General features: G+C 39.4%; 1 protein-coding gene across 5 annotated transcripts in view; it reads right to left on the bottom strand.

Moving 5' to 3' along the window:
* The window catches only part of CDH13 (cadherin 13), a 748,238-nt gene that overhangs the window by 644,452 nt on the left and 76,834 nt on the right, over window positions 1–26,952 (bottom strand). For all 5 annotated transcript variants that reach the window (XR_008438903.1, XR_008438901.1, XR_008438902.1 and 2 more), the window contains exon 2: window positions 17,698–17,809. Coding sequence is in view for 2 of the 5 variants with exons in the window: in XM_053987830.1 (XP_053843805.1) it covers window positions 17,698–17,809 (112 nt within the window). In the remaining 3 variants the exon portion in view is untranslated. The remainder of the gene's footprint in view (window positions 1–17,697; window positions 17,810–26,952) is intronic.

Raw genomic sequence — 26,952 nt, 5'->3', positions numbered from 1 at the left:
CAAAGGCAAAATATATTATTTTCACTCCATTTCTCCCACTGTTTAATAGCTTGACTTTTACATACCAGCATTCCACAGGTTTAACACAAAGACAGCGACAGCATAATGTGTTTTCCTTTAAAAGGTCATCATTATATTAGCATTATTTGATGCATTGTGACCAGACCACACAGTTTTAGAGATAACAGTCTAATATTTTCCTTTAATTTATTGGCATCAAGAAATTCTATTTAATTTCTGCTTTCAGAAGAACATCTGCAAGTGATTGGCATAACTCAAGGGACCTTTGCAGCTGCAACTTTCTCCAAGAGCAGAGCAAAAGGCCATGTTTGTCAATATGCCTGAGTAGGATTAAAAAAGAACAAAAAGGAATAAAAAATAAAAAGCCCCAAACTACAAAACAGCTAATTATTGGAAGTAAATGTTTCATGATCTGTGTATGGCACCCAGAGCTGAATAGATCATTAGCTAAACTTCTAGTCAGCATTTCACACAAGCATATGTTTTCCTCCTAAGTTTGCCAGCAGCCTCAGTGACTTAACTAGAAGTAGTTATGTACATTGTGCAATGAGCAGGGCCAAGAAAAAGCAGTGGGTTTTTAGGATCTTGACTCCTTTATCATATGCATTTCCAACAGTCTTAAGCACTTTTTCCAAATTCCTAAATTTTCTCTCCCTATTGAATGCTCAAGGTAAAGCTGCTCCATCTGGTAACTGCTGCCAAGAGCTGCACCTGAACCCTCAATGCCATTTAGTGCAGCTCCTTCTCTTTTCCATTTGTGCTTCCTTGTGGCAGCCTAATTGCAGTCCCAGCCTTGCTGCCAGGAGTCAAGGATCATGCACAGGGAGCAGTTTGCATGCAGCCACTCTGGTTTTGAGAGTGAGAGAATGGAAATTTGGGTATGGGCAGCTAGGGTGCCACCGAGCAGTCCTGGGCACTCCCTTTACCACCACAATAAATGTGGCTGCAGAGCATTGATCAGCACCACGGGCAGGACTTGGTGAATTCCTGTTTCCTCTCCTCACTGTGTACACACAGTGCTGGGTGAATGCTGCCTGTAAATTAGCTGACAGCTCAAGATCAATACACAGTGCAACCAGCTAAACAAAGGCAATTCCAGGTAGAAAAGATGCAAAGGTCCTGGGGGAACCCATGAAGGAATCAGTCAGCAGATGCTGGCAGTGACTCCAGCCAGCTCAGATCTGACCCACAACTGTTCTGGCGTGAGGGACTCAAAGTGACCATCTGGGTGTAAAGATCAGCATTAGGTTCCCTGCTTGGCAGCAAGAGCCTGTGCACAGCAAAGTGCCCCCAAACAACCCTCAGAAATGTCATTACCCAAAACTCCTAACCCTCCCGTGCCCTATTCGTGTTTATCTTCCAAGAACATATTGAATTGTTTTAATATTTTCAACATTTTATGATGTACTTTATAAAGCCAGGAAAACTTACTAATCTCCATTTATTTCCAGCAGTGGTCTACTAAGCTTCTCACTAACTGAAAATAGATGTAGGAAGATATTCCCTGTCTCAGAGGTCATATTACTTCTGGCAGTTAGAACATTTACCAGCTACAGGATGCTGCTGTATGTGGTGTAAATAGGATGCAGTTTCAATAATGGACCTCCTCTCTCTATTACCCCTCAAACAGGCTGTTCAGAGCCAGGTTCTGCATCTCATCTAATTTTAGAAGAAGAGGGACATGCTGATTGCTGAAACCTTCTGGTCAGAACTGTTTGTTTGCTTATTTCTGGTCTGTAGGTGGGCTGGTGCTGGAGAGTTTGAGCTCAAGGAAGCAGGTGGGTGGCAGGGACCTCACTTTCCCACTGCACCAATTTCCAGAGACAGAAATAAACATAAAAGAAATAAGCACGGCTCACAAAAGGTGTTGAAGCACATCAAATGAGTTCAAAAGCCTCCTGGAGGTAGAGTCTTCCTGAACAGAGAAGTTGCAGTAGTAAAGGTGCAATATTAATTAAACATATGTAATAGTATCTGCTGGAAGACACTTAAACAGACCCTGGCTAGTCCTGAAATTCTCCAAATGCAGTCATGGATGAAGACTGCGTAAGAAGTGACAAACTTTTGAATTTCTGTCTTAGAAAAGAATTAAAAAAATAAAGAAATAAAAATTGTTTTAGTGGTATAGCACGTAAGACGTATGGTAAGAGAGAAGAACTTTCCCCAGAACTTTATGACATTGTGAATTGCACGCCTCCAAAGAAATATGATTCCTCTAAATAAAATCAGGAGAGCTGACACAAGGTGCTGAATTTCACCCTAAAAAGCCCAGTGTCTTCCTCGCTGATCCCCTTTTCATAAGCATCATTACAGTACTAATTATTCCAGTTATTGGACCTGACCAGACTTTGTATGGATTGTGATCTAAGCTCACGTTCCACTGCTATCCAGCCTTCCTGGGGCTGCTGGCTGCTCACAGGTACAGCTGGGCAGGGACCTGAAAGGCACCAGGATGCTTCCAAACCACAGAGCAGAGCTAAGGGAACTAAATACATTATACGTGAAATGAGTAAATAAATCCCAAGAAATGGAATTAAGATGAGCATTAATCAGGAGAGAGTTGAGCATGGCCCATGCACGGCCCAGTTCATGGGAATCTTGCTAATTGCCTTTCAGAGACCACTTTATCCTATTAAGATTATCCTCAGGAGACCCTCAAGACTTAGGGGGCAGCAGGGAAGACCAAAAAAAACCTGATCACATTTATCATGTTTAGAAACAAACAGGAATTGGTTTTTATTTATCTTATGCAGCAAAACCCCCATTATCTTCCTCTCCTGGTATTTAATCCCATTTTTTTCCAAGCAATATAAATAATGAGAAAGACCAATTAAGCTCAGGGCAGCCTTCTGGGTAAGGAGAGATAAATAATGAATACCTCGAGACCGAGTGCAGTGAGCAGCACGTGCCGTTTCTCCTGTGCACAAGTGTTGCTGCAGATTCCGTGACAGTTTCAGACTTATTGCTGTGGCCGAGCCAGGTATAAATTATGACAGGCCCACATGGATTACAGATGATTTGAAGGAAATCAAAGGCATTAACTTTAATACGGTGCTTTGTCTCTCTTAAATGCCACTCGTACTTTCTGTAACGGCAACCACTAAAAATCAATGACCAGAGACCCCTGCGTGCTCCAGAGCTGTTAACCCCTGGAATTTCAGCCAAAGGACCAGAGCCACAGACACAGCTTCCACATTCCTCTGTCACACACAGCATCTGCAGGAGGCTCCATCAACAAAATTTGTAATTAAAAAAAAAAAATGCAAATATTTTTTATTTTCAAAGTCTGTCCTAAAAGTGTCATCCTGAAAGCCCCAGCCAGGGCTCACAGTGCCCTGCATATTGTGAGAGCTACGAGACAGATATTGAGGTGCTGGAGTGTGGGCAAAGGGCAACAGAGCTGAGAAGGGCCTGGAGCCCAGATGTGAGGAGGAGCAGCTGAGGATGTTTTGCCTGGAGAAAAGAAGGCTCAGGGGAGACCCTATTGCTCTCTACAACTCCCTGAAAGGAGGTGGCAGCCAGGTAGGGTCAATCTCAAAATTAACAAGTGATGGGGAAAGAGTAAATGGCCTCAAATTGTATCAGGGGAGGTTTAGGTTGGCTGTTAGGAAAAATTCCTTGACTGAAAGGGTTATTAAGCATTGAAACAGGATTCCCAGGGCAGTGGCTGGGTCCCCACCCTTGGAGGTGACACTTGGATTTAGTGCTGGGGTGATGGTTGGACTCGATGACCCTAGGGGGCTTTTCCAACCCAACAATCCATCATTCTGTGTAGCAGCACCCCATGCACAGCAGAGCTAACGTGCAAGACTTGAAAGAGATGGAAAATTGAATCAAAATGCTGATTATGCTTTCAATAACATGGCAATAGCTCAAGCCAAGCCTCAGCCAGCTCCCAGGGAAGTCAGTGAGAGTTTCATTGAAATCAAACGATGTGTGATTAGGTCCTCACAGAATTATGTGTAATACCATATTCAAAACTGTGAAGAGTTTCAAGTTGACATCTAAAAGCCCATTTTCCATCTGGAATTCTGTAATGAAGCTACTGCAAAAGTAGAATCAATACATAATTCAGTATAGTGGAAAGTTTGTTATAAAGGGTTATTGAATATAGCTCCACAATTGTGGATAAAAAGAATGAAATCCCTCATTGTTTCAATCGTGCTGTACTGACTTCTACCAAACACACACACACACAAAAAAAAGCTGTTCCAGATTTCAAAGTGGAAAAAAAAAAACCAGTAAAAGCAATAACAGCAGGGTTTTTTTACAAAAAGGGGGTAGAGCAGGGAGAAAAAAAAAGTTCCTAAATATCAAGATAAATTTTCGTTTTTTACACTAATAGCAACTTATAATTTAGTTTTTGTGAAGTGTGCCAGGACAAGGTAGGAAAGTGTTTCTTAACTTAGTTTGCCAATTTTCCTTTCAGGCTAGCACTGTTATTGATAATATCCATCACAATTCTTTGTCTTCCCAACAGGCTGGCAGAAATATCTGAGTAAGTGCTGACTCACACACCTCAACACCTCCTTGTCAAAGTTAATCTGAAATTGATTTTACTTTCCAGAGGTAAAACAGAACTGCATGAAGTCAGCTACAAATGGCATTTGCAGATCAGTGTTCAGAGCTTTTTATAATTTCTGTAAGACTACACCTCAAAAGTTTTTAACAAACTCTTGCAACCTTCAGATCAAAACTGTCAATTTTATTTCTATATTTTTGGGAGGAAAATTAGTGTCTATTTCCCCCATTTTTTTTTCCAGTTACTATAATCCTTCTAATTAGGTGGTTTTTTTAGAACAGAATTAGAAGGAAAGCAAACAGAACATTATTTGTGTTCATTACATCAGACTTTGCAGAGTTCAGGTTTGCCAGTAGAACTGGCAAAAAACATCACCTTTTTCAGCATGGCAGAAAAGGAGCTTTGAGATCAGGACAATTTATTAGAAGGAGATGCTGCTAATCAAAAATTCTTCTTTAAAGATAATTTGTTCATCCTTGTTTCATTCCCTTCTTTCAAGGGAAGGTTTCTCTACTTTTTCCCATCCAAAGTATCCAAACAAATGAATCAGTCCTCTCCAAACCTGAGGAAGCACATGCTCTCTAAATCCACTGAGACCTCCTGGAAATCAACCACCAGCAGTGAGTTATGACCTTGAGCTTTGCTCTGAAAAACTAGTGAAATTCCAACCATTCCTGTCTCCCACACAGGAGGGCAGGCCCAGGTAACATCACCTTTGCCTTTATAACCCTGAGCAAACCAGCTGGCAAATGAATCACAGCCTGGCCTTTCCATGATCTGTTCATGAACGGGGAGCAGCTGATGCACCAAGGAAGGGAGATGTGTTCAGTATCCTTAAGGACATCCACGTGCTGTTCTCATTTCAGAGCAACATCCCAGTTACTAATTTCTCTGTAAAATTTCCACTGTATTTTATCATTCATAATTATCACTTTGCAGCATCCCAGAGAGGAAACACAGTTTTGAGTTCTAGGGAAATGAATTTACTGATACCATTAGGGCTGTGCAAATAATTTTTTTTTTGGTTCAGCTGCCAAGCAGAAGGAGGAGTTCCACCAGAATCAAATTTGAAAGAAAAAATAATTTTTTCTTACCAAAATATAAGCAAAGTAAAAAACTGTTCAATGCAAGAGAAAGCATTCTTCTTGACAAACAAACGTTGAATTTCTAACAAATATAGGAAAGATAAATAAGGTTCTAGAATAACAAAGCAATACACTGGAGGGGGAAGACCTCATGTTCTTCACATAACCAGGAGCTCCAGAATCCCACCAGGAGCTGGAAGGCTCCAGCTCACCTGCACTGCTTGCTCTAAGCTGCTGGAGCATGCACACAGAAAACTCTCCTACACCAGCAAGCTGTGCCAGCCCCCTTCTGCTGGAATCATTTCAGCTGTGTCCAACTGATTATTGTACAAAAAAAGAATAAAAAAACAGACCATGAGAATGATAGTCGAGCACATGACTTGAGAATCCAGAAAATAAAGCACTTTTTCCTCTGCTGAAAGCTGAGTCTAAAAGTTCCTACATACTTTTTAATCACTGCATCCAAATATTCTTGTGCACTCATCACAAGCAAGTTCCAGTTCCAGCTCTCTGAATAGTTATTAAAATACCTAGAAAAATACTTATTTTGAAATCACTGATGCTTCTCATGGTTTTATCTATTCATTGATTGATTTAAAGCATTAAAAATATAAACACTCAGGTGAGGAGGGATTGAAACAACTACTTTAATTCATGGAAGTGGGGAAATTACTAGGCTGTGGAGTCAATCCATCTAATTAATCCATCTAAAGTAAAACTCTTTCAACAGAAAGAAGCAACAAGAAGGATAAAGCACAAGCTTATGTGCACAGCTAAGACTTCAGTCCCCTGGGAATATGGCAGGTGTAGGTTCAAGTAAAAACTCTGCTCCCCAAGAAAGCACTGTGTAAAAACTCAAAAGATTGGACAAAGACTCTCACAGACTGCCACAGGGAGGGGAGGAGAAGCAGAGGTTGCTGTATTTGCCAGAAAGTTGCTTTGAGGGCTCTATTCTGTGTTTATATTCCTTTTGGTGGGGTTTGGTTGATTTTGGTGGTTTTGGTGGTGCTTTTAAACCCATAAAAGCAGGAGGTCCCACTCCCACCTCACTGCACTACCCAACCACACAGTTTAGTCCTGCCTGGTGCTGCCTCAGCGTGTGGCACCCCCTGGCACATCCCACACCTTCCCAACTCCAGAGACCTGCTGTGCACAGATCCACGACCTGTGCAGTGCCTGGGAACCTCACAGGGTCCTTCTGGTCCAAACAGGCTCTTTAAGTGACCCTTGCAGGCACTATTTCTGGAAAGAAGCACTCAGGATGAAGTCTGGAACACTGATCTTGAGTGAAGATTGATGGTCCCACCACTCCTAACCTGGCAAAGCTCTGTTAAAACTCATCAGGTGCTTTCCCAGAGGACAAACAAACCTGAGGCTGCCTCTGGGTTCTCTAAACCCCAAGTTTTAGCAGGAAGACTTGTTATAGACCTGGCTTTAGAGACTTGTAGGAATAGCAAATCTCGATGGAGAACGATTTTACCACCTTTACCCATAACCTATCATTTTCAATCTGGCTGCATTAAATCCAGTCTTTAATCTAATTTAACAAATATTTTTCTCTTTATTAAACTATTAAATCTGTCAGTTCTCCTGAGGGCAGTGCCAGCTGGTCCCTCCAGCCATGCTCAGCATCCTGAGGCTCTCACCCACACACTGCCAGCAGCAGGTGCAGCACCAGCCCCTGCACCTATTTCCAGAGCTCAGCCCTATCCACATCTGTTATATTTAAAAAGTCATTAAGAGAACATTCAAAAGACCAGTCTAGGCTTGTTTGATCAGTTACCTAAAATCCAGTAGCCCTTGCAGACAGGAAGGATGAGAGTTTTGGCACAGGCTTGTGCAGAAAAACCCAATTTCAGCAGGAACAGCACTCACCCATGGAAATTGAACTCCATGCTGTATTCATGGTTCTGAGCATAATCAGCCCAAATCATCTGTTTCAGCACAGAAAACTCATGTGCTGGGAAGCTCTCACACCTTTGCTTTTGCATGGCTGCATAGGGAGCAGCCTCCTCACAGCTCAGCCTGAGCCTTTCCCAAAGGACATTCTGTGCAAGAAAATCTGGGGCTGGAGCTGAGAGAATCTGGGCCTCTGGTGCACTGGCAAAGTTCTGGAGAGTGGGGAAGGAACTGAAATTAAGTCTCTGTTTAAATTCCTTCTAAATCAGGATCTGAAGCACAGCTAGAGCGCCAGAAAGAGTTAAGTCAAATGTGTCCAGCCCTCATTCATCACTGGAGTAATTTCATTTCAATTAATTAGCAGTGCTAACTCCAGTCAGTATCAGACAGTTCTGGGAAGTGATGCTGACTTATAAAAACAGCAGTAAGTAGTCAATGCCCAATGTTTTCAGAAGCATTCCAATTAATAGATTTATTTTGGAAGGGTTACAGCTTCTATATTTCAGCTTCTTTGAAATTTATTGGAGAAGCTATTAAAGGCAGTGTCTCAAAGAATAAAAGTGCCAGGAGTAATAATATCATTTAAAATAAAATTTCTTATTTTGATTTACATTGAATTGACAGATGCTGCTATTCTATTATGCCAAAAAACTTCTGCCTACTTGCACGAGATCTGACTGATTTCTCAGAAGAAACACCAAATCTTATAGAACATTTGGAGAGTTGCATTTTCTTATTAATCGGAAGAGTGAACTCATCAGCTCTGTGATTAAAGATAATTTTAGACCCTTTGCTCTGGCACAAATGTAACTTTTAAAAATTTAAATGAAATGAGCTCTTTGGTTGCAAATTACTCTGTATAACTCCCACAATACTGCTTTCATTGCTCTAGAAAAAGATTATAAAATCACTATTTCCTATAATTTTTATTATGCACTTGAGTGGTTCCTCCATAAATACAAACCAGGACGAATAAAAATTTCAGCTAGAAGAGCCTTGATTAAAAACACCAAAAAGATCCCCAAAAACCAGAGCAATAGTAACTGGCCAGCCAAACACCAAATCATAGGCAGCTGAGCTCATGGTTTTTCATTCAGACCAAACAAACCCCTGGGAAACTCTTGACTACAATATTGAATCACTGCATTCCTACCCCCATAATTTTTGTGTGCATCCAGCATCACCTTTGAACACAGATATAAGATGGTGTGAAACATCACATCAAAAGTTAGGGAAGAAGAGATTTTAGCAACCGATGCTTCACCTGTCAGCAAACAGCAAAAGAAAAATGTTTCAGGTCACACAAAGGCAACCTTGGCATTCAGACAACTTCAAATTTTCCTTTAATCATGGGACATTTAAAGTGTCCTTGTGTTTACAGCTTCAAGTCCGTTTCATAAAAAAGCAAAGGTGACATTTATTAACTATGCTTATTTTATATTAAATTAACAACAAGAGAAGACCTGGAGCACGCTATTCATCATCTTTGCCTGATGACAGAACTAGAAAATATTATCAGCTGCCACACCACAACTCAGGGACTATTTCAGCCAGAATTAAGCAGAAATGCGTTTGGATTTGTGACCATTTCTGGTGTTTCTACACCTCAGAGCCAGTCCTGCTGTCCCTTTCAGCAGTGCTGAAAACAATTTTTTGTGTAAGGCTTTTGCTTTTATATATATGGGCTGGCATTGAAATTACAAAATAGTAGCTTTCAAGGTGAATTTCAGTTCAGAATATCAATATTTATATCAATAAAAATATAGGATGTAATATTGCTCCTAAAAATCACATTTATTTAGGCCTATCTGAATACAGCTGGACCTAAATATATGCTGAAATTAAGCACCTGCAAATAAATTTGAAAAAGTGATAAATTAAGAGCTGCATTGACATTCCCATCCAACATGGGCACGGACTGTCCTGCTCCATTCCTCCTCTTCCCCACCTCATTCTGCTCTGACCTTCAGCAGGAGAAAGGAGCCCTTGGCCCAGGTGCACCTCACACAGGAACTGTCACAAACACTTCAGCAAAGAAGGGGCTCAGAGGGCATGGGTGGGCACCTGAAGTTTGGCTTTTCCGGGGAAAGAAACAAGCTGGCTTTTATCCATCAGCATTTCCCATGGGGTTTGGGCAGCATCCTTTACCCCAAGCCTCACAGCAGCACTGATTTCCTCAAGACATGAAAAAACCGTGAGAAGCTTCCTCTGCCAACAGTGCAGCATTTCTGCATGAGGATCATGAGATGGTTCAGGGAACCAAACACACCAATATCACACAGATTTGCTGTCCACATGAGCACATTGCTGTGCTTTTTCCAAAAGTTAAAGTATCATAAGTACACTGTTTTCATAATTTCTTGAATTCTGCTTCCCACTGTATTCTTTTAAGCTGAAGTTGGTGTTAATGTTTTATGAAGGTCAAATTAGAGTTGTCTCCCTACTGTTTTATTGTAAGTGTTGAGAGCTGGCACTGTAATTAAAATTCCAGCTAAATAAAGTCTGCAGGGTTACTTGTAACCAGGCAATTTGGGTTTTTAGCAGACCAGAGCACATTTTGTGTTTCCTCTGTTTCACTGCCACACAAAGGAAGGTAAACAAAACCCACGTGCCTTAATACATGTACATAAACAAAGTTTCCTCTCAGCGTGGTTAGTAGAGAATAATATATTTAATTATAGAATACAATAATAAAAGAATAAAAAATGCACCCATTTCCTACAACCTTGCTTTACACTATTTTAGGAAAAGTCCAAGGCAAGACAATCCAGTTTACACACAAAGCCAGATCCAGCCAGAGCACTCCCAACACTGTTGATAAGGGAGAAAAGATTCACAATCTGCTCTTCAGTAAAACAAACCTGACTCCCTGGCAGCAGAATGGTCCTGTGCATCAAGGAGATTATCACTTACTTCAGTCTAACCTGCTTTTAGGTTCTGGTACGTGCCAGCAAGTGTTTCAAAGTGTCAGAGATTTACCTCCAACTTCAGGGAGGAATTTCTCTTCTGCTATTGACTACCTGTAAAGCTGCTCCAGCAGTGCCTCCGTTTTGCTGCCTTATTAAAGGCCCCTCAGTTCTGCTTCAGTTCTCTCCACAGCTGAGAGACAAAGCTTGCACTGGATTTTTTTTATTGCTTTTCTTTTTTTAAAAAAAGTAAACAAATCAAAGTGAGTATTGTAAGTGGAATTCTTGTCTAAAAAGCAACGTCCCAGAGCACTATAAGAATCTTTTAGGTCTTCCCAAGGCTCCTAGTTTTATTTTAATTTGTTTTAAAGGAATTCCTTGGTAAAAGAATTTCAATTTTTGTTGAAGATAATCCCTTACAGGCAGGGATCCTTATTTGAGCAAATCCTACCCTTTGCTTGGGCTGATATTTTTTCAGGGATTTGAAAAACACAAGAGAAGCATTTTAGTTAATATTCACATCACAGAGTATGACATGCACTTACTGCCCTATCTACAGGTTCACTCGTCTGCCCCAGAAGCAGCAGGTACAAGGCATACAAATATGCACAAAGTCATTCCAGACAGACCAGAGTTTTCAGAATCAATCCATTAAAAGTTACTTTTTCTTTCCCTTCTCTAGAGGAAAAAGTTCAGGTGGATAGGCTGAACAGGGGCATAAAACAAAATCAGAGCATTAGCCTCCAGCTAGAAAAATTCCCCAATCTAAGAAATTTCTGAAAGACTTCCTGAGTTTACAGCCAGTGGTACTTATTCTCAAGGCAAGACTGAGAAATCACATGGCACAGGAAAACTGTGTGAAAAGGAGATGTGTCCATTAAAGCAGACAGACTGCTCTGTCTGAAAAGGACTGATTTAAATAAGCAAAGGCAAAGAAAAACTGCAAGTTGAAGCATGATCATAATTACATTAGAAAAGTTATAATTTGATTTGGATTAACAGAGAGAAATCCTAAAAGCTCAGAATTAATTGTGAGCTACAATTATTTTCAAGAATACTTGCATGCTTTAAGATATCATTAACTTAAATGAGATTCTATGTTTAAAGGAAGATTTAACCTCACATACTCCCATTAATTCTCACTAAATGTCCACACTGCACTTTGAAATGTAATGGAAAAGGTTAGCTAGCCATGATTCTTTTGAATGGTGCTTTGCTAAGATCCTCAAATTAAAAGTCCTGTCAGAAAGGCAGTCTGTGAAAATACCAAGAAATGTTCTACAGAAATGCATTAATGTCTCAGTGAGGGGTGATTTGCATCTCTTTGTCACACACGGACAAAGTTTGCTCCTGACAAAGCTGGGGTGGTGCTGGATCCTCTCCAGAGTGACCCCATCTCTAACCTAAAACCAGAAATCTCACCTCCCTACCTCTCATTTCCTCCCGAAGATGACCCTGTTCAAATGTTGCCAGCCATAAGCAATCAGTGTCAGACTATTTGCTGATGGAGTTGGCCCAAGCTAAGCCACCTGCACTTTCCTAAAATAGATTTTGGCCTTCCCACATATTCCTACACCTGCAGAGAAGGAGCTGCCTCGTGGCCTGCGTGGGTAATCGGTTCAGGAGTAATAGCTTGGTTAATTTGATTTTTTTTGTTCTGAAATTGCCAACTGGAAACGAGCAGAGAAGTCTTCCACTGAAGCACCTGGGGACATTATTAATACAAGGTTTGCACTGCAGTGAGGAAGAGACCCAACCTGCTAATACCGAGCAGTTGGCCATTGATTTAGATTATTAGGAGAACAGCTGGCATGTTTCAGCCAACCAAAGCCCACACGTATTTCAAAAAAGTATTAGCTGTGAAACATTATGGTTTTTGGAAAGTGTCCAGAAACAAATTAAATCTCAAACCAAGTAATATGCTACTTTTATCTTCCTAAATCCAGACCAAGCTGCTAAAAGAGCATTCACTGTCACTGCAAAGATCCTCACCCACTTTTCATGTGAGTGTACTTGTTTTGGTTTGTTTTTTAAACAGGATTTTGTGGCTTTTCTCAAAAACAGACAAGAAACTTTGAGTTTAGATCCTCATTTCCTCCACCTTGGAATTAAAATGAGAAGGAGGAGGTTTCACCAACACATATGCCTTTCCCTCTGTTATTCCACAAGAGCTGACTGCACCCCTGAGAGGTTTTGATTCAGCTCAGAAGTTGTTTTTCAGAGACTAAATAATTCTTTCACTCTGCTCAGTGTAATGTCATACATTTGCAAACACTAGTTTAATTTAATGTATATGCATAAAAATCAAACAGTCTGTTTTTGACTGCTTCACCCTCCAGTCCTGGAAGCTTTTGGGAGGGAATTGTCTGACCACCTGGCACTCAACAACTATTCTCTCCTATTCTGTTCTGTCTCAATCATGTGTGAAAGCAGTTAAACAGATTATGTGATATTGTTGTCCTGCAACATTGATCTGCATGTATTTATTTAGGGGCACATTTAAGACATTCTGTATTATTTAGCTATAATATTTATTCTCAGAAAATCTTTTCCCTCTGTGTAGGAATTCATCAGCAAACTTCAATTAAAAGGCAATGCATCAGGTATTTAGGTGCAAAAGGATCTTCCTCACCCTGCCTCCACAAGCTTGTAGTAAAGTTCCCAACCTCCCACTTTAAAACTTACACAAATTTGCAACCTTTTTGCACAGAACCCCAGGTATTTCCTGGAACTTTAGTTACATGAGTTTGGCTTCCTATGGCCATTTAAATGTGAAGATGTGTTGCTTCAAACCCTGACCAATGTTTCTGTCCACATGGAATAAGAGTTCCAGGTGCCTTAACCATGTACCCAAGTGTCAGATCAAAGCTCTAGTATTCAAATTCTATCCATGCATATGAAGATACATATTTTAGGATATAACAAGCACTCCCCTACCTGGGTAGGAAAATTGAGATGCCTTTCCATTGAACCTGTTCCCTCATGCCAAGGAATGGGAACCAAGTCATTTTTCAACATCTTCTGAAGCAGGTTCTTAACACAGCGAGCGATTTACGTGAATTGAAAGAAAATTGAAGATGTTTGTAAAACTCAAAATGCATTATAAACTTCTTCATTTTGAAAAGCCACAACACTGTTTCAGCAAGGACACACTGAATAGGTGGAAAATCCACAGTTATATGGCTATTACCCAGAAGCCCAGACAGTTTTCCCTGCCAGAAATTGCTAAGCTTAAAATCTTACCTTGCTTGAACATGTTCTTTTGCAAGCTACAACTACCATGTGCAATCCCAATTACCCAAACCCTGCAATATTCAGCACGAAGAGTTAACAGTCACATCCAAACCCCATGTCAGAACCCTGCCAGAGGCTTTGGCAGACCACAGGGGGCTGAATGAGGCTGCCACGCTGGCTCTATGCAGGGTGTGGGGAGAGGGAAGAAGGGAAGATGAACAAAGTGGGTGTGATAACTCCAGGATCAGAATGAGCAGGAGAGGAACAGCACCAGGCACAGGAAGAGGCCATTTGTACAATCAGCTGGCCTGGAATCACTGGGAAGGGTGGATGTGATAAATCACAGCTTTCACATGGCATCAGCTCAGAATCCACAGGAAATATTTGGACGTGGGCATGACCAGGGCCATGATTCTTGTGCACACAAGCCTCTAGGAGGAGGAATGATCTCTGATCTTTCCACAGGCTTTATTTGGTTTGGACAAAGTAAATCTTGTTGGAGGCTACAGCTTTGCCAGACAATTGAAAACCTGCTTTTAAGCATTAATAAGTACACTAAGATGTTTCACATCATATGAGTAAGCAACGATTTTGATATGGTTGAATAGAAAGCTCTCTGTTAAAATCCACAGAACAAAATGTACCCAAATGCAGACAGACAAAACCTTGATCTTGAGGCAGCCCAGGCTCTGAACAGGCAATCTATCACAAAAGAGACACAAGAGGTCAGCCATTAATTAACATCCAAATTAGAGCTTTTCAAGTAAGGGTCAAAACTTCCTTTGTTTTGCCATTTAAAGCACTGGCAATGCCTTCCCCAGTTTAGTATGCACAATGCATCACCTCGTGCTTTATGTTAATTGCCTCCATTATTCAAGTGCACTATTTGATTCATTGTCAATTAAAAATACCCCCAAAAGCCAAGCCCGATGTGTGTTAAGTATAAACGTGATTAATGTAACACAATTACATTCCCACGTTTGTTGAGTCTGATTAGAAACTTTCCCTCAGCCCAGCGTGACAGAGCCCTGTCACTGCCAGTGACCCGCCAGCCTTGGCAGGGACAGGCATTTCATGGCCGCAAGTGCTTCTGACAGGTAAAACCTGTAATTAAATGCTGTCAATTAGCACTTCATCAAGAATGTGGCAATCTTGATGATCTTCTCTATTGAATTGCAAAGATGGTCCTAAGTGTAAAGGAAAAAAAAATCTATAAGGAAGGAAAAAACAGCGACACAACTCTTTGTTAGAATAATAATTATGTGGACATAATTACTATTTCCAGAAAGTGACTCCATGGATCTTTCCCCATTGCATCAAGGGAACATCTGGTTCTGCACACAGAGGAAAAAATCAGGCAGAACAAAAGTAAAAGAGCAATGCCTTATATTGTTTATGGTTATGGAAAACACAAGTTATAAGGAGATCTGAAGGGGTCTGAGGGGAAAAAAAAAAATAATGACCAAACAGGGACAAAGAAATGGTCAAAGTCTGGAGGTTACTACTAAATGAGATGCAAGAGCAAAAAAATAAATAAGAATTTAAAAGCCACTTCAGCCTGAGCACAATGACAGAAAAACTAATAGTAACTGAATACCAGTGAAACTAATAGGAAGCAGAATATGCACACATAGCTGGACTTGTTATGGCCAGCTTATAAGTAGGCTCTAATAAAAATTGCTGCAAATCACAACAAGAAACAAGATAAAATTCTGTACCCTCAGTATGGTCTACTCTTCATTCTTCCCATCAGTAAATGTAAAATATAATTAACACTGCCATATGTAGAAGTAATAAATACAGAAGAACCAATCACAACCTATATTTAATTACAAGGGAGATGCTAGCAATGGAACATACAGTAGGTTCTTGTTTAAATTGAAAAAGAAAAAAAAAAAGAAAAAGACTGTATTATTGCACTTCAGAAAAGAATTAAGGAACTCCTTGGCTTATTGAAGACTACAAAAACAATCACTGCTATAGGCCTGGTTTACATATTTGCTCTATTAATTTACACAGCCCTGGTAAGCCTCGCATTACAATGCAACTGCTAAATTACACTGCTCCTGGTAATGGGCATAAGAAGATGCAAGAGCATGCAAAGTGTATTCAAACAGACAATTAAAATTATCAATTCTGTTGACAGCTGAAATGAAGGAACTGTGCTGAGGTTTAATGGGGCTGCATGAAGGACACCCTGTTTGTGGGTGATTGAATTAACCCGGATCACGCGTCGACAGCCTGCCTCTGTCCAACACTGCACGTTAGGCCAATTTACTGTCTGCTTATTAAAATAATTTAATTCCAGAGATTGTTCCCAGACATTTCTGAGTCTCTTCCTGCTCTTCCCTTCTCCTCCTCCTCTCACTAATGATGGCATCTTAATTATTGTGCTCATTTTGCGCCACCGCAAATGGCTGGGTCACCACAGAGCAGTCCAGTCAGTTTGGCTGAACCAGCCCATCCTTGGGGTGATCCTCTCCAAATCAGCAGGAGATCTGGCCAGACACACTACAGCCTCAAAGCTCTGAAGCAGAAAAAGCATTCAACAAAGGTTGTTTGCATTCAATTTAGCACTAGTTTATCCGTATTGCTTCTTTTAATAGGTCTTCAAATCTGCTTGCTTATTAAATCTATTATATTCTAAGAATTTCAACTTCTAGCCGTGTAGGAATAATGTGTTTGACAACTCCAAAATAAGAATTCCAGAGAAAACTAAATATCCCAAAGAAATAAGAAGTTTGAAACCTCTTTTCTAAGCTGAACAACAATCTCACATCTCTGACTAGTATTACATCTCGTGATCTAAAGTTCCTGTGAAAACGCAGCTCAGACTAAGCAACATGTCAAAATGCTGAGACTAAAAATGTTATCCTAGAGGTTTATTTTAGTACCTCCAAAGGCTGAATGACTTAAGTTTAAGAGAGTTATTTCAATAGACTGTGGCAACTAATTCTGACATTTCGTTTTGAGAAGTTAATGCTATTTTAAAGTGAATGTGCACAGATTACACCTTCATCTGAAGTGAAAATACATCAGTGTGTAGCAGTGATATCTGGATGGAACTGAGCTGGGAAATGTGTGCATTTGGTGAGTAATATTGGTTTGCATTTCTTGGTTCCACCAAGCTATGGGATGTATCCCATTGTAGGATCCAGATATTGCACATAGGAGCCGAGCACTACTGTCCAGTGCTGCACACCCAGAAGAACTCCTGGTTCAGCACCAGCACAACAAAAAAATCTTTAGTAATAAATATCACATGTAAAAATGCAGGTGTGTTTGGAAGTTATGAAAATGGCAACACTTAAATCCTTTTTCAAGTCTTTAAAGACATCAGCCGTTGGATAAAGCACCACGACTGTTTGACAGGGCTGAAATCCCAAAGCCCCAGAATGGAATGAACAATTTGTAACCCTGAAGTATTGGAATGAACTAACACCAGAACTGAAAACTGTTAAACCTCCTTCAGTTTAATGCTTTGGGTATACAGTGCCAGATTGGGTTTTATAATGTGACACCTGCTCAATGGAAATATACTGAATATTCCAGTTGTGTGACACTTTGCTATCACTGATGATCCCAAACTTCTTCCAGCCTCTGAATTTCATGCAAAGACTTGGACTTACATCAGCTATAAATGCTTTCAAAATGCAAACTTCTAAACCTGAGTTGCAGAAATAATTTAATAAAGACGTTGATGAGCAAGTCCTGATTTCAAGCTCATAGGTAAGATTATTTTTAAAAATTTAATTTTTAAGAAGTGGCTGATTCTAGGTTTTCACAATATTCACATAGCCCTAAAAGATTATATATTGTATTTTACCATTTCTCATACACGAAACAGAGTAAAACCTGTAGAGACACAGGATTAATACAGGGGAACTCAGACTGAATCATGGCAATATCCAAAACCTTAGGTACAAAACAAAAAAAAAAAAAAAAAAGCTTTCTGATAAATGGCAGGAATGAAATGAATACATAAACAATTCTGATTTTTGCACAATAGTAATATATGAAAACAACATACGGTTCAGCACCAGCCGGTCCTCTGTGAATTGAAATGGCTTTTCTATATAAAAAACCTTCTGCTGGAATCCAGGCACACATTCTAAATCTTCTGCACATGCAAGCAGCAGAACCTGAGGGGAAAAAAAAAACAGAAATAGACTTTTAACATCCACTCCTTCATCCATCATGTTGGCTTCTGGGAACTGTAGCGGGTTTAGGCTCAGTGCTCATAAAACAAAACATTGGGGTCCATACTCATAAAACAAAATATCCATCACATCACACTTCCCCTTCAAATCTTGCTAAACAATTTTTATATAAGGTTTTTGCTTTTTTATATATATATGGGCTGGCATTGAAATTACAAAATAGTAGCTTTCAAGGTGAATTTGAGTTCAGAATATCAATATTTATATCAATAAAAATATAGGATGTAATATTGCTCTTAAAAATCACATTTATTTAGGCCTATCTGAATACAGCTGCACCTAAATATATGCTGAAATTAAGCACCTGCAAATAAATTTGAAAAAGTGATAAATTAAGAGCTGCAAATCTGTCTCAAAGTTGATCACCAAGTTGCAGAAGAAATTCTGTATTCAAGGGTAAAGTCTCACATACAGAAGTTTCATTTCTAAAATAAATTCTTTGCTAGCAAGTTTAAACTATTTCTTTTCTACCTCTCTAAGCCACAGTTTGTCCATTTTCCCTACAATCAAAAGCTTGTTTACACCAAGGGAGGGCTGAAAAAGAAATGTGTGCATCACAGAGGAGGTGGATCTGAGGGTTCCAGTTGAATACAGTTTGTGTCACTGGCAGTACATGGTCACCCAAGCTCAGTGTCACCACAGGAGCATCAAAGGAGGAAGATTACAAGCAAAATAAAATTGCTTGGGAATAGGTACAATTCTAATCTCGGACTCTGAAGCTTTTTATCCCTGAATAGAGAAAACAACCTGAAGGGCTATTTTTCTTGGCAGCTGTTAAATGAGAGCATGGGGGTAAGAATGGTCAAGAAAGAAGCAGCAAGCAAAAAGAAATTACTAAAAAGTTTAAAAGGCTAAAGAGAGAGGCAAAAGGAGACAAGGTTAAGAGCAGGAGAAGCCAAAACATATTTTCCAACCTATATATGTGTAAGTGCATTTGCAGAAGTACTTTCTGCTTTAGAACATCTAAAGGTGTTTTACAAAACCTGACTTTCAGGTGATGCACTGACCACTCTGATCTCAAAATTGTTATGGGCAATCTGCTGCTTGTCAGGCAGCCCCAGCACAATCAGCTAGAGAGGGCACGTGTGGCAACCAAAAACAAAATAAACACAGGGGTTCTGAAAGACATTTGCTCCTAAATTCAAGTGGCTCTGCACAATGGGTCTATTTACTCAACACACCCTTGACACAAAATTACAGTTTTGGAAATAAAGTTCTTCAGGGGTAAAGTGCAGACGATTTCTCCCCACCAGTGAATGCTGAAGGCTCTTTTCTCCTCCACCAGCTCAGGTGACAACAGCACTCTCACTTCTCCCAATGTACCAGCAGCATCTCTCAGTCCCACCTCCACTCTTTTATCATCCAAGTCTGCTGATCCTGATCCCTAAGAGATGTCCTGCAACATTTTAACAGCTGCATGTTTCCCTATTCCCCACCACTCACTATCCATTTGCTAAATCAGTGATACATGATCTCCTCCCTCCCTTCTTGCATTTCCCACTCATTTAAAGTCCTCTGTGATCCCATTTACAAAATCCAAAGGCAGCAATGCCCCACCTGGTGTGCATTAGCGGTTCTTATGGGAACCAACTGCTGCATCATTTGTTTCATGTCAGACCATTGCTATAGAAGCTTGGCCAGAAGTGCCAGCAGACTGCGAGAAACAGCCAGAATATTTCATGGCAATTAATCTGGTGGAAGGCAAACACAACAGATGGACACCTTTCCCTTCCATCCTGTCCTGCTCCACGTTGGTCCCTTGGAAGGATTAACCAAGAAAGAAGAGAAAGATTTAAAGCAATACAACAAGAAAGGTGCACTTGATTTCAGTATCACACCATTAATTTCAGTATCACACTATTCCTGCCTTTCTTAAAAAGGTTTAAAACCACAGCGCCCAGTCCCTCATTCTTTTAATGATATATTGATTTTACTGGAGATTTTGAGGTTGAGAATTGGACGTGTCCCCTTCAGTCTTCCAGCAGGAGATATCTGCAAATGTGAACTGAGGTATTCAGAGCCTACCCTGAAAATTGTGCATAAAGCTTGATTACTGATTGTTAAAAAAATATGCCTTATATGCATTTCAATGGGCGTATGCACAGGAAGAAAGGCACACATGCATCTTCTGCACACATTTTCTGTGTGCACAGGTGCTGGTTTAAAGTACCTGTCTTTCTGACTCAGTGTTCTAGATGAATATGCATAAAAATGCAATCACAGCAGGAGAAAACCTCTTCCCAACTCAAGATGCAAGCAAAGTTATATAATGAGTCCCCAGCAGAAAAACAGTCCAAGCCATATAGCCTGAAATTTATCTACAAACTGCTCTTCTCCTAAAGGATTAACACAGCAAATAAGAGGCAAATCATGTTCTGATCTCCCAGCTACTCAAGCCTTAAAGCTGGATCTCTTGTCTTACAGAGCTATAAATAAAAAGCCTCTTTGGACATCATCTATGGCAGTACTTAGAGATGGGAATATGTCAACTTTATCAGATTTGTGACAGTCTAAGTTGACTTTGAAATCTGGGCAATCTAAATGGGTCATGAGTTAACTTCTGTAAGCCTGGTACAGAAGGCTCACATAATAGAGATGCAGCAAATAGAAAATGACCTTTACTCCCTTTGAAATAATTACAAGACTCAAGCTTGGCCTTGCTGTGAAATGGAACATTTTATTCCACTTGTGCAATTCCAGGCACTTTCTTCTTCTCTACATGTCAGACAAAATGTTAAATCTGTCATCACATGGACAGTTTTTAATTAATTGTATTTAAAAAGGAAAATTATTCTTTTAATTTATTTTTCTCATGAAGAAACTTCTGTTGAACTAAATGTCTATCTCATTAAAATAATTTCTATAAAGGTTCTTCACACTGGGGACAGCAGTCTTTAAATATATCTTGAAAAATTAAGTCAGGCAGATATTATGTTTAAGGCAAAGAAGCTTGCTCAAAGCAGAATACATTCTGAATTTAAAACACCATGTAGATTTCATATTTTTGTATATAATAAAAGGTTTTATCGACTGATAGGTGCCTAAATGAAGACTTCCATTAAATACACTATAAATAATATTTAAATGTCATATGAAGAACTCTGAAGATACAAATATTGTTCACACAACTAGTCAAGTGCTGGGCAATTAGTAAAAAAAAATCCCACACCTGCTACCAAGCAAAAAGCCAAATTCTTGGACAAAAATGATAGTTATGCAGCAAACAATTTGCTCATGAAAATCTAAATGGGTAGAAGTCTGAAAAGCAAAGCAGAGTTTTGACTACTCAGGCCTACAGATCCTGTGTTCACTAACAAGCAAAATCAAAGTTTTTCATAACCTCCTGCTTTTCAGAAATGTACAGAACAAAGACTCACTTTTAATATTCTGACAATTTTTCTTTCAGAATTTATTGTCAGTTGGTGTAAGGAAATGTCATAGTTAGATAACTCCTGTGCTAGTTTGGCCACTGTGCTGGAGCTGTATTCCTGGTGAGATACCAAGCCTAAGAAACAACTTTTTTTTTTTTTAGTTAATAAACCAGCACACACATGCTGGTAACCTTTACTGACCTCAACATTTGCACCGAAAGCTGCTCACATAGAATATGGTTGGAAAGCAAAAAAAAGAGAGCAATTTAATACCATACTGCAGAGGAAATGAATAAACTCCCTGATGCTAAAGCACCTTCAGGTACCATGAACTCAAAATAACAGGGTCCTTCTACCTCCTCTTCTGGTGACTGAAAGTCATCTCAGAAAGGTCTTTCTAAAGAATTTCAGAATCTTTATGTTCTTTTCAACTTTCACAGTTTCAGTTTGGCCACATGCTTGCCCTGCAAATGAATTTTCTCACCTTTTGCTGTGTATACCCTCATATCTTCATTATCCCTACCTTGAGGAGATCACCTGGCTCAGGAACCCAAGCTGCAGAATATTAATTGCATTTCACACAAATTCTTATGGTGTGAAATTCATCCTTGTGTAAGGCTTTACTAAATTAGAAACATAAATGGTGCAGACACCTGTGAAAGCCATCTGCCCAGACAGGAATTCTGCACAGAGTAAAAGTAAACAAATCTCTTTTCAGAGGAAAATATTCTGTATGACCACATTCTACCTTTGACTTCAGGAGAGTAATCTGAAATAAAAACAAAACAACACAGAGCGCAAAAAGGAGGAGCTAAAATTGAAATCACGCTCATTTTTACTAAGAGCAATACTTTCAAGAAAATTGTGAGTCACTTCCTGAGAAATGAGTTTTTAGTTCTGGTTGTTTTGTTTGGCGTTTCTGGTAGGGCTGGGGTTTTTTTATCTTTTGAAGTATGGTTTGGGGGCTTCTTTTTTGACTCATTTACTTGGAAGTGGGTATAGAAAATTTATGCTTCTGAGCTTTTCTGTGGAAACATGAGAAACAGAAATTTGCTTTTTGCATATGAAAACTTCAGATTTTCATAAGAAATACGGTGATCCTTAGAGATGAGAACGAAGAGAAAAAAGTAATCAGAATAATGAGAACTGCCAACACTGAATTAAATTGCTCATGACAAAATATTTTTATCATGTAGATTGAGATTTTTGAATCTTAAAACCTTTTCCATGTTCAGGTGCTGCAACACGAGACCCACAAAAATGGATAATGAGGAGGCCATCAGAGAAGGAAAGAAGTGATAAACAGCACACAGTCATGGGGAGATGATGAAATTTTAAGTCTTCTCTCAGATTTAAATGAGAGAGTTATTCAAATGAAATTAACAGAGGGATACTTAAAATAAAGAGAGTGCAACTCTAAATAAGGTTCTGATTCTGCATTACACAGACTCCAATTAGAGTGTCAGCAGGTCCTAAGGCAATTATTTCATCAAATCACACACACAGGCTGGACATGAAGACCTCTGTGTCTTCTGTGTTTTTTAATATGAACTAGAACAAAAAAAAAAAACCCTCAAAAGCCTGAATAAATTATCCACTGATTGGCATAATTAACAAAGGCATTTTTACTTTACATAAAGGTATGTTGAATTATTTATCTCTGAATGTGACTAAATTAATTAAACGCAGTTCTTTCAAATTAATTTGATTTCTAGAATGCTACGATTTGGGGCATTCTTTAATGCAATATTTTCATTTTGAGGGGGAATTTTCACTGTTTCAGGCTTTAACTGCTCTTCTATCAGGAAAGAAGTTAAAAAAAAAAAGACTGTTCCCTATCTCTACAGCTCTACCTCTATATCTGATCTGATAGTTCCAGTCATTTTTGTAAGAAATGCTATTAAGATTTGGCACTAAGATTCTTCAAGGATGATAAATAACCTTTTAAAGGGCCTACCTATCCATTTACTGCACAGCTCTGTCCTAAAAGGGAAAGTCACACTCGGAGTACTGAAGAGTGGGCTATGAAAATGCAAATTAGAATGACTTTATTGGCTTAAATGAATTCAGTTCTCCTGTCACTGAAGCTGTGTGACTGCAGTAGGCATCCATTAACTGGAAACAAAATGTGACAAACTCTTTTGTGAGACTATCTACCACAGGAACTTCCCTTTTATGAGCACTTTCCTTGCGTACCTATGTTTATTATAAGAATTTTATTGCATATTCAGTAAAAGGTGTGCATCTTTCTTGGCACTGGGAATCTCGTTAAGTTGTTCAAGCAGCAATTTGCCAGCGGTGGTGTCAGAACAGGGAGTTTCAAACAGCCACTCGCCTTCTGAAGTTGAGGAGCTCTGGAAGAGGCACCATCATTTTGTTCAGAAATGATTTATTCATTTATTATTGCTCCCAAAGGCTGTTCAGAGATCAAAGTGACCACGGAGCCTAAACTGTTCAGGGTGAGGAAGGATAATATGGGCAGTGCCTGCAAAGTACAGGAGCACTTGGACACCATCCTCATTTCAAGGCAGAGTTGGGACAATCCTCTCCCCCCAGTCACTTTTCCTGCTCTCCCATTCCCACCTGCTCCCTGAGCTCAGTCATGACAAAGTTCTGTGAATCTCGTGTCCACAGGATGACGTAGGTAGAAAAACACAGCCTGGTGTGAGACCCCCACAGTCTGCACCCCAACCTGGGGCAGCTGCCATGAAACTGCACCCTAAAATAAGCTTTTAAATTAATTCTTACTAACATATTTTCCATACTTCAGAACTTGAGCTAGCTTAGATTTCCCTTGACTTGGGAGCACAGAAAAAACTTGAGAAATCCAAGGAAGCCCTGGAGATATTCCAAACTCATCTGAACCAGGTTACCCATCTTGACAGGAGGGTTGGTCTGGATGATCCTCAGAAATCCCTTCACAATCCTGTGATTCTGTGAAAGCCTTATACAGGAACCACCTCTGGTGTCACAAGCAGGCATAGTGATCTGCTGGCCAGATCACTTGATCCCAATCAAAAATAATTCCTACATTTCACAATTCCTGACCCTTTTTCTGATGGCCATTTCATATCTTCCAGAATAAATTTGTTCATGGTCAATTTATAGCCATTTATTCCTGTACAAGTCTTGTCTTATAACTAAATTAACCTTTTTCTCCCTCTAAATCTTCCATTTATTGAGCTAGACAAACCAAACTCTTTCCATCTCCTTCTATTTGGATACATCCCTGTGACCATCTCACTAACATTTCTTTGTTAGTGCCTGCTTAAGCTCCACCTGTGCAAAATACATAAAGAATTCCAGATAAATGTTCTCCACAGTCTGGATATTTCCTTAAGCCCAAAATGCATTGTCTAATGCTTCCTAAAATTCCTTTTGAAGTCTTGTCAGGCTGGTGGCTCACAAGCATTCTAAATTTAATCAGCACACAAAGAGCTGAGAAATTTGACATCAGTGGAGGCACAACCACCATTTACCTACAACAATGTTAAGCAGCTTCTGCAAACAGAGCCAGGATTAATCTTTATGAAATATAAACACAGATGCAAACCCTCATGCATTGTTAAATCCATGCCCTTCTGACCAGATGGGGACCAGCTCTGCCCACGGTCAGCAAAGATCTTCCAGCCCCTTCCCTCTCCTACAGATTCCTAGCAGAGGTTCAGGATCTGCCCATGGATCCAACAGAGCTCCCAGCTGAGAATGATTTGTACCCACACGGCTCAGAGTGCAGGATCAACTTCCACTTTCAGCTAGGCAGATGTATCTGAACATTGTTCAGATTTTTGTAATCCAGGGAATGGCTCTCATCCTGCTTCATTAAGTATTTTGATGATTAATAACAGAGACCAAAAGCTGTTACTTGTGCGCAAAGTAATATTTTAAATTACTCAAGTATTTAACAAGTAAATAACTACCCCTCCTGATTAATAGCACCATTTAACACACTAGACTCAAGCAAAAGGACAGGTTGGGCTCCAAGGTTATTTTTTGTTTATTTTTAGGCTTTATGAAGGAAGTAATCATGTTTTGTTGAAACCCATACACCACTGGAATGAGATTACAACTGGTTAGCCTATTTAGAGGAGCTGCATAATAAATTCATTTTACAGGGTACAGAGTAATGCAAATGAGCCATTCCTGTACCAGTGAAAGAGGCAGAAAGAAGAAGCATTGAAAGTCAGAGTTCTGGACTGGTTGTGCTGCAAGGTGTGGAATTGCTGAAATCTAAACTCCTTACAACAATAACCTTTTTGAAGATCTGCTCGTACCAAACATTTTAGATATTTATTGCCTAATGAAATAAACAGGTTGGTCCTCTTTTCCAGCAGTAATGACTTCATGAAGCACTTAGATGAATGAAAATATGGGTCTCTGGTTTTCTAAAAAAGAAATAAATTAAACATTTTTTTAACCTTTTTAAAACCCTTCACATGGAGTTGCATGGGGCCAAGTCATTATTCTACATAGGAAAACACTGATGTGGCAAAAGCTGTTAAAGAAAAAATTAAAATCATATTTCTTAGAGCAGATAGTAGGTTCTGGATAGGATGGCTGGAAACTCTAAGGAACATAATGGATGTTTAATTTCCCAGCAGCGTGATAGTTATCAAAAAGAAAAACCAACCTTCCACTAATTATTTTCCCCATATTCCACAAAGTTAGAGTCTAAAGCACAAACTGAACTCGGTGTAACACTGAACATCTGTCTTTTGCACTGCTAAGCTACAACTGAAAATGAGCTTGCTGAAAACAATCTTTGAAAGTATAACATGGATTTAAGGATTAAACACAACACACTTCTATCACCTTCAAACATTACAAAAATAGAAACCAACCCCCCAGAACTCATAAAAGTATAAGGACAAGTGAAAATATCTGGTTTCCAACTTCAAAAAAAGATATGTTGAATGCTTTCTGACCTTCTCCTAAACATTCACAAATGTAAGATTTTAAAAAAATTATTACTTTCAAGTAAAATCCCTTGATTCCAGCAAGGTTATTGGGGGGAAAAAACAAGTCTAACATCCAAAGACTCATAATAAAAACTGAGAAATTTCTACAAGGAGCCCAACACAAACCTCTCTACCAGGTTTGACAAGATTTTATTTGAAGTCAACAGGAGGAGGACCATCTACTCTGTAAAACAACATATAGAAAAATGCGTGAGCTGAGATTAGAAATCTTCTTCAGCTCTGATTTTTAAGTGATTTTGCTTTCTTTTCCTAAAGAGCAGTAACTGTACCTTATAGCAGTACAGTAGTAACCATACATGGCTCTAATTCACTTTGACCAAAGTCTTGGTATCACTGCTCATATTATAAGCCCAGACCTTATGTATTTGCCTCCAGCAAGTAGTAATTCTCAAGCTCATGGAGTCATCTAGAAATAAATATAAAAAGATTAAAAAAAAAAAACATATATATTTTTGGCTATGCCAGCTGCTCATTGAGGACTACTTTTAATGAATTGCAAAAACACAGTCAAAAATTAAAAAGAACTTGTACTAATTCTTCTGAGTGAAAACAACCCCCAGGGAAAGACAGCAAGTAGCTCAGTATTTTTGAGCTCATCACAATCAAGTAAAATGTCTAAAACTTACAGGCTCCCTTGTGTTAGCAGTGACATTACATCAAGAATGACCTTTCCAAAGAAATAAAACCCATTAATGCTAGGAACAGATAACTATTA

The sequence above is a fragment of the Vidua macroura genome, chromosome 11 (assembly GCF_024509145.1).
Source record: "Vidua macroura isolate BioBank_ID:100142 chromosome 11, ASM2450914v1, whole genome shotgun sequence".
Lineage (NCBI taxonomy): Eukaryota > Metazoa > Chordata > Aves > Passeriformes > Viduidae > Vidua > Vidua macroura.
Note: the sequence above shows the minus strand (reverse complement) of the source record. Positions and strands in the feature narration are given on the sequence as shown.